The 8,026-nt window shown below is 34.1% G+C and overlaps 1 protein-coding gene across 1 annotated transcript; it reads left to right on the top strand.

Annotated features, from left to right (window-relative positions):
* The first annotated feature begins 1,992 nt into the window (after positions 1-1,992).
* On the top strand, positions 1,993-2,284 carry LOC110345360 (putative zinc finger protein 56). Its single transcript, XM_021242547.1, has 2 exons — positions 1,993-2,108; positions 2,236-2,284. The coding sequence occupies exons 1-2, from the start codon at positions 1,993-1,995 to the stop codon at positions 2,282-2,284; spliced, it is 165 nt and encodes a 54-aa protein (XP_021098206.1).
* The last annotated feature ends 5,742 nt before the right edge of the window (positions 2,285-8,026 follow it).

The raw sequence follows: 8,026 nt of genomic DNA, 5'->3' as shown, positions 1-8,026 counted from the left end.
TGGTTCCCAAACTCTGTGAAAATAGTAAATACCAATAAATTGCACATTTTTAATGTGTGAATTTTATGTCATGTAAATTACTTCTCCATATAGCTCTTGTAAAAACAGGAAAAAGAGCCAACACTTGGCACTATTATACAATATTATTTTATAAGTTTTAGCCAGTACAAGAAATAAATAAAAGCAAGTGAATAATTCAGTAAATAAAAATATAATTTTATTCATAGGTAAATGGATGCAACTTGAGACCATAATGTTAAGTGAAGTAAGTCACACAAGCTCAAATATTGCATGATTTCTCTTTTATGAGAAATACTGTGTGTGTTTGTGTGTGTTTGTGTGTTTGTGCACAAAGAGTGAAATAGAAAAGAGATAAATAGGAAGTCAGGAGAGTTTGAAATCTACCAAATTACTCATTCTGTGGTTTTAAAATATTTTCAATATATATGTTAATTTGTTTCATTTATACTACTAGTTTATCTTAGTTCATTGAAAATAAACTATTGTATCTATTCGTTTTTTGTAAGACTATGAGGTTTATGTCTTGTACTCTGAGTAACTACTTTGAAGATAATGATACACTGCTTAGTAACTGTTGTTATGTGCTTATTATTTGGTTATGAAAGTTTTCATAAAATAAAAAAGAAAAGCAATTAATTTTCTTTTAACTATTACTTACCAATAAAAATGAAATATTAAAATTGGACAGAGATGCCCATATTAGAACACATAAGATTTTCCATTTGAGAAAGATTACGTTCATGTAAGCTATAAATTGTTTCCAAAACTGATTCCTATAAACTGAAATGAAATCAAATATTGATGACACTTATTTCAGTCTTAACAGAATGTTTCTAAAGTGTCACATATTAGAAGCTAGTTCTAATATTTTCTTATATAATTCATATTATTTTCTACAAACATATGTTTCTGTGTAATAGATTAATTTTAAATGTTAAATATGTTAATATATATTTAACTAGAATTCCAGAAACAGAAGGTAAAAAGAATAATTATAAAGATCATTTGAAAGATACTATGCTTGTAAATTTTTGAAAGTTCATGAAAGATATTAATCAACATGATCAGACACTCAAAACCCAAAGGAAGATAATTCAAATAAAAATATAAATGCCTAATATAAAACCAAAAAGTAGAAAATAAAAACCAAAACCAATGAGAATCAATAATCAGTAGATATAAAATGAGAGAAACCATCAAAAAAGCAAAAATTAGAAAAGATCTATATAGATAAAATTTTTGAAATATCAGCATGTAAACCATTACCCTGAAAAAATATTTCCAAATAATAAAGAGGAAAAGTAAGACATGTTACACTAACTACACTTGATAGAATGCAGCACTTGCAGACACATATTATGTATACAAATATATATATATACAAATATAGATATAGATATAGATATCCAAAAGTAAACCAGGAAAAGGACATTTCAATCGAGAATATTGGATAAATATATAAACATGAGCCTAGACCTCTTCCTCACCAGTAATTGATACACAAAACCCAATTGCAGGTAGATTGTAGACCTAAGTGTAGAATGTATAGATACAGCTAAAAATAGGGACAAATAAAATTAGGAAAACTGCTCAATATCGTCCAGCTGCCAGGGAAATTCAAATCAAACCATCACTATACCATGAGATACTATGATATACTGGTTAGCATGGCTATTATAAACAAACAAACAAATGAACAAACCAAGTGCTGGCTGGGATGTGGAGAAAAAGTAACTCTCGCACACACTTGGTGGCAATGTGTAATAGTAGATTCACTGAGGAAATCAGTGTGGGACTTCCTCAAAAATACCAAACTAGAACAGTCTCGCCGGCCTTTGTGTGGAGCCCGCCAATCTTGGGATCTGCGTCCAGGCACCTTCTGCTTAGCTCCAGTGTCCCGCATGTGCCAGGTGTCCCTGCAGCAGCCATTGTCGTGCTGTTACTTGCAGAGATGGGAGACCTACAAGGAGAATGCTGGCCACCCCAGAAATGGAACTGTTGACATTCAGAGATGTGGTCATTGATTTCTCTCCAGAGGAATGGGAATGCCTAGACGCTGCTCAATGGAATTTATATAGGGACATGATGTTAAAGAACTACTGAAACCTGATCTTCCTGGGTCTTGCTGTATCTAAGCCATATCTCCTTACCTTTCTGGAGCAAAGGAAGGAGCTTTGGAATGTGAAGAGAGAAGAAATAGTAGCCATTTACCCAGCTGTATCTGCTCATTTTACCCAAGACTTTTCAGGAGACCATTGCCTAAAACATTTGTTCCAGCATGTAATAAAGAGAAGAAATGGAAATTGTGGCCTTGACAATTTATACTTAAGGAAAGAATGGGAAAGTATTGGTAAGAGTGAAGGTCAGAACCTGTGTTATGCTGGACACAACCAATGTGTAATACCTGTCCACAACAAAAACTTCTTTGTCAGTAGAGATGAAGAACATACATCATCTCAGAAAATATCTGAGTTTATGCCAGTTACTTCTAAAGAGCCAAGTGTTTGTATAACTATGACTTCTCAGTAAACCAAAGGCATTTCACCAGAGAAAGACATGGAAGATCTATTTCAAAAAGTGATACTGGGAAAATGTAAAAGCCATGACCTTTTAATACTTGGGTGAAAGTGAAGGTCAGATAGGGTGCAGTAATGTACATAATCAAGCCAGGCATGTTGGTGCACACCTGTAATCCCACCACTAGGAAGGCTGAGACAGGGCAATCATTGTGAGTTAGAACCCAGCCTGAACTACATAGCAAGATCCTATCAAACAAGCAAGAAAACAAAAAAACACCATTATAATAATCATTATAAATGTAACAGATCCATTTGAAAAAGTGACATTGGAGGGGTGGGGATTTAAAGGTCCCAAGTTTGATCCCTGGTACCAAAAAAAAAAAAGTGACATTGGGAAAATATAAAGGCTATGACCTTTTAATACTTGGGTGAGGGTGAAGGTCAGAAAGGATGTTATAGTGTACATAATCATAAGTGTACCAATGATCTAATTGTATTCAACATTAAAGCATTAGTATCAAAGAGAAATCCTATGAATGTAGTAAATGTTGAAAGACCTTTGTGCAAAATTTACACCTTAGAAAACACCAGACAGTTCATGCTGAAGGGAAATTTACGGATGCAATAAATGTGGAAAAGCATTAATAAATTAAACAGGATTCACATGAGAAACAAACAAAAAAAACCAAATTAGAATTACTATATGATCCTGCTAGTCCAGTCCTGGGTAGAAATTCAAAGCAAATGAAGTCACCAAACAAATGAGACATCTACATGTCCATGATTATTGTGGCAGGACAAATCATAGCTAAGATAAGGAATCCATCTACCTGCCAGCTGTGATGTCTGTTTGTGATAGGTCATGTTGACTGAGTTAAGAAACACCTAGAAGATCTGCAAGGTAGGATTTTAGGTGTGTTTAGAGGGTTTCTAGAGATGACTAGCATGCAAGTCAGAAAACTCAGGAAGGGGAGACTCATCCACGTTGTGAGTGGAACCATGCAATGGGCTTGCAGCCTAGATGGAATGAGGGGAAAAGGAGGAAGTTGGCTTATGTTTAAAACTCTATGCTGTTTGAGCATGGGGCATCTTTTGCTGCCATGCCTGTGGACTTCAGACACCAATTTCTTTATTCTTTCAAGGGAAACTTATGCTTCTAACTCTTCATGGTGCTTCCAGGCCTGATCGCTCTTTTTCTGCAGCTTCCAGATTCAGGACTGAATGCCTAATCGTTCTCCTGAGTCTTCAGCATGAGGAAGATGAGCATTGTGAGTTGTCATCTCTGCTTCTGCTTCTGATCCTGTAGGAAGCCTTCCTAGTAAATCTGTGTATCAATATTCATTGTAGCGAATCTCTTTCACCAGAGAATTCTAACCAATACAGTTATCTACAGAATAAGGGATAAATAAAATGTGATATATATATATATATATATGAACATTATTCAATCATAAAGAAGGATTAAATCATGCAATTTAAATGTAAGTGGATTAAAAGTGGAGGGCATCATGTTAACCAAAATAAGCCAAACACAGAAAGGCAAGTATAGCATGTTCTCTCTCAATCTAAAAGTAAAATAGTGATTACTATGGTCTGGGGAAGGTATTGAGAGGAAAGTATAGGGCAGTGATGGAGAACATTTTAGAGATGAATGCCCAGACTGCAAAGTGACAACACTGCAATTAAACCTGAATATTGAGATTTTAGTTTAGAAAACACAACTCATATATTAACATCTTCTGTCTTAGAAATAAAACAATACGTGTGTCTAAGGTTCATCACCACTGGTATAGTAGGCTGAGGGTGAACAAAATGTAGTTTGATGGAATAGTTGTGCACTGGACACATGTAAGGAAATATCACACTGAATCCATAAACACATACAATTAATATGTGTAAATATAAATAAAATAAATAAAAATATTAAGAAAGAAATTGAGAAGTAAAGCCATAGAGTGAATGAAGATAATATGAACATACAAATTTTTTTATCAGTGCCACACATTTAATTGATAAGGAGCATTTATACAGAATACAAACTTCTCCATTGTAACAAGATAATGACTCTCAAAACTTGAATGTGTACATCATGAAAGAGGACATTGCAAATAGGCAAAAATATAAATAATGCCAAATTATAAATAATTTAAGTACCTGTCAAAGTTGGAATGAATAAATTACACCCATTTTAAAGAACAATAATAAACAATGATGAAAATAAATGAGAACAGTGATACAAACATAATGTTGGATTGAAGAAGCCAAAACTAAACATAGGGTGTGATATTATTTTTATAGAATAGAAATTGGGTAAGCAAAACTATAGTCTTTAGGACTATAAATGTTAAAAATATAAAGCAAGGTGAAGAATTTATCGACACAAAAATCTGGGTGAATTAACCTTTCTAAAGGAAGTAGGAATGTGGGGGGTGCAGCTTGCTCTTACTCTATTCCGCCTTCCTGGTGGGAATACTATTATTCATTGTCATTAAGATGTCATTTTAGGGCCGGGATTTAGCCCAGTGGTTCCATCGCCTACCTCTCAAGTGCAAGGACCTGAGTTCAATCCCCGGTACCAAAAAAAAAAAAAAAAGATGTACATTTTTTTCTTTCATGTATACTACAACTTGTGTTTGATTTTTGTAATGAAAGTGTTTTAAAAATAAATGTGTAGAGCAAGCCATATTTATTTCAGTATATTTTTTATGTTTGTAAAAGTAACAGACGAAAGAATTAGATATGTTATTACAATCAGTGACATTCTCAGGTTAGAAGTAGGACAGGAGGCAACAGTTAGTTCAATTCAGATATAAAACGCTCCTCTTTCAAACAAGACAAAAATTACCTGAAGTTTATGTTTCAAACAACAGATTTCTATAATTTGTGTTGGTTGTAACCAACAAAATGGCTTGCCTGTGTGTGTGTGTGTGTGTGTGTGTGTGTGTGTGTGTGTGTGTCCCCTCATGCATATAAATCGTTTACTCTAATGGAAGGGCCTTTTGCTTTACTTCTCTTTTAAGGATAGTATATACTACTTATTTCTGGCTGTCTACAATCTTTACTAAATTATAATTATAAGAGTAGAGTCAGTTTAATTGTACCAGACAAACTGAAAAAGATTTATACCAGTGAACAATATTTGATGATGTAGATTGATGTAACTCTTTAAAAATTGCATTTAAGTGAGCATGAAAAATCAAGTCCTTCTTTCCATCCTCAAACTTGTGAAATAAGCTCTATAACTGAAGAAGCTCCATATCAAATTATCTTTCAAAGTGTCTCATTCTGTTCCAGCAACAAGGGTTGGCCAATTATTCTCTGAAGTTGGCTTTAATAGCTATACTTCGCTGAGTGACAAGTATTTCTCTTCCAATTCCAGCCTCACATTTCTTTCTCTAGTTGAAACTACTCCTTAGCCTCCATCACTAGCCTCTATTTATGTCTGACAGACCCTTTGGACTCTGCTACTAAATGAATCTCATTTCATTCCAACCTGAAAGCCTGTGTTACAGTTGCCACCCTTGAGAATTGCAAGGATGAACATGTTATTTAGTACCTAAGTGAGATCTTATTTTAGGAGGAGAAAGGTTACTATTAATAACTGCATTGCAGAAGATGCAACATGGTTGTTTATACTTAGCTTGCCTAAGTCCTTGGTCACTTGTGGCAGAAATGTGCTGACATTTTCAGTTTGCAATGTGTCCTTATATTTGATTAAAACACATTTGCCTTCGAATTTGTGGGCAGTATTACATTCTGTGTTAACAAAAGTTTCAAGGTAGAAATGATGAGGAAGCTTTTCCACCTGTATCTCATTATTCTACTTCATAGACAAAACCTAAAAGTAATATAAGGACTCACTGGAAAGCAAAGTGAATGCTGAGTGATCTGTATTCAAAAAGTAGCAGAGTGGCTGGACACATGAGACTTACTTGTAAAATTATTCTCATTTTTGAGAACATCACAATGTAAGTCAAATGTCTAAAAGAAAATTAAGGTACAGTAATTAAAAACAACCAAAGTGGTGTCACTCCTACCTATCTATAGGATCTTGTAAAACTGCTGACTGAGTAGTTAGTGGTAAGTTTCTTTTACCTTTAAAAATATGTAAACTGTAAACTTACTAATAACGTTTCCATTAGTGAAGAGATATACAGTCAGCTGTATGGAAAAGAGACACAAACCTAATAGTGATGAAAATAGATCGAAATGTTTTTCTCCTATATGACAGTGTGTGAACTGATAGGGTGCATGTGCTCCATGAAATTCTCTGAGTTGTCTTTTAGGCAGTGCTTCATCCTGCTGGGGCTTCACCTCCTTTTATCTTCCTGCTCAGCCTTTCTTGAGATATATTGTTCCTCTGTGCTTGGTTTGGATGATTCAAAAATGACTCCTCATTTGTTTTGCAGTCAGATATAGGAAAGCAAAAGTTCACCTTTCCATTAATGGCACAATCCAGATGGCGCAACTTCAAGTTAGATCCCATTAGTCAGAAAATGATCATTTGCCTGCACTTTGCTACAAAGGAACCTGGGAAATGTAGTATTTTTCTTATTGGGCATGGATCCAGTTAAATTTTCATGACATTGGGAGGCTAGTTAAATGGATATGAAGGAGACAGCTTTCCTCCTAACCTATAATCTCCTCTACATGTACTATAGGAATATATGAAATAACCATTAATTATGCTGTCTCATGTTCCCCCAGGATCAGAAAGAATAGAAGGCAGAAAAATATGTCATCTTTTGAGCATAGCTTTTAGTAGAATTTGATAAATAAATTCCCTAAGAAAAAATTAAAATTAAAACTATTAACACATGAAGCACATGAGGAAGAAATCACTGGGAATTGAGGAATTAAGTAGATATTGTGAAATTATAAGCACTTGAGAGATGAGCTGAGAAAATAAAAACCATTAATTACCAACATAAGTATATTAGCAATAGGGAATTGTGAGCACAAATGTAGCCATAGAAATGTTGTCTTGGTAGAAAAATATATGGGGAATTTAATTTGGCAAGCATCTATGTTGCATGCATCCTTTCAGCAAAGCACATTTGTATCTGTAATGAATTCTTGTTTTTTTCTGTATCTTAATTTATTGATTCATTCTTGAATCTAGTATTATTTACAACCTACTGTGTGTTAGATGTGTTCATTAACCCTGGGCATATGGGTATAATCTTATTCAAGATATGTACAATAAGGTGCAGAAAAAATAATAGATATTCACATAATAAATTATAATTCTGTTGGGTGCTGTTATGGATGAAATGTTTGTTTTCCCATAAAATGATATGCTGATTTCCCAATTTGCAATGTGATGATATTAGGTAGCATATAATGTAATCAGTTTATAAGAATAGAGCCCTCATGAATGAAATTATTGTCCTTACAAAAAGTGACCCCAGGGCTGAGGATATGACCTCGTGATGGAGTGCTTGCTTAGCATCTATATGAGGTTCTGGGTTCAATCCCAAGCACTG

The sequence above is a fragment of the Heterocephalus glaber genome, unplaced genomic scaffold (genome assembly GCF_053883595.1).
Source record: "Heterocephalus glaber isolate CG9 unplaced genomic scaffold, H.glaber_assembly_v1.0 deba00001764, whole genome shotgun sequence".
Classification (NCBI taxonomy): domain Eukaryota; kingdom Metazoa; phylum Chordata; class Mammalia; order Rodentia; family Bathyergidae; genus Heterocephalus; species Heterocephalus glaber.
This window is presented reverse-complemented; position numbering and strand designations above follow the sequence as displayed.

Bases quoted from the DNA above. Each gene is read 5' to 3' on its own strand.
- LOC110345360 (XM_021242547.1), top strand. From the start codon at position 1,993: ATGCTGGCCACCCCAGAAATGGAACTGTTGACATTCAGAGATGTGGTC. The intron at 2,109-2,235 runs GTTAAAGAACTA...GCCATTTACCCA, and splicing joins AATTTATATAGGGACATGAT to GCTGTATCTGCTCATTTTAC.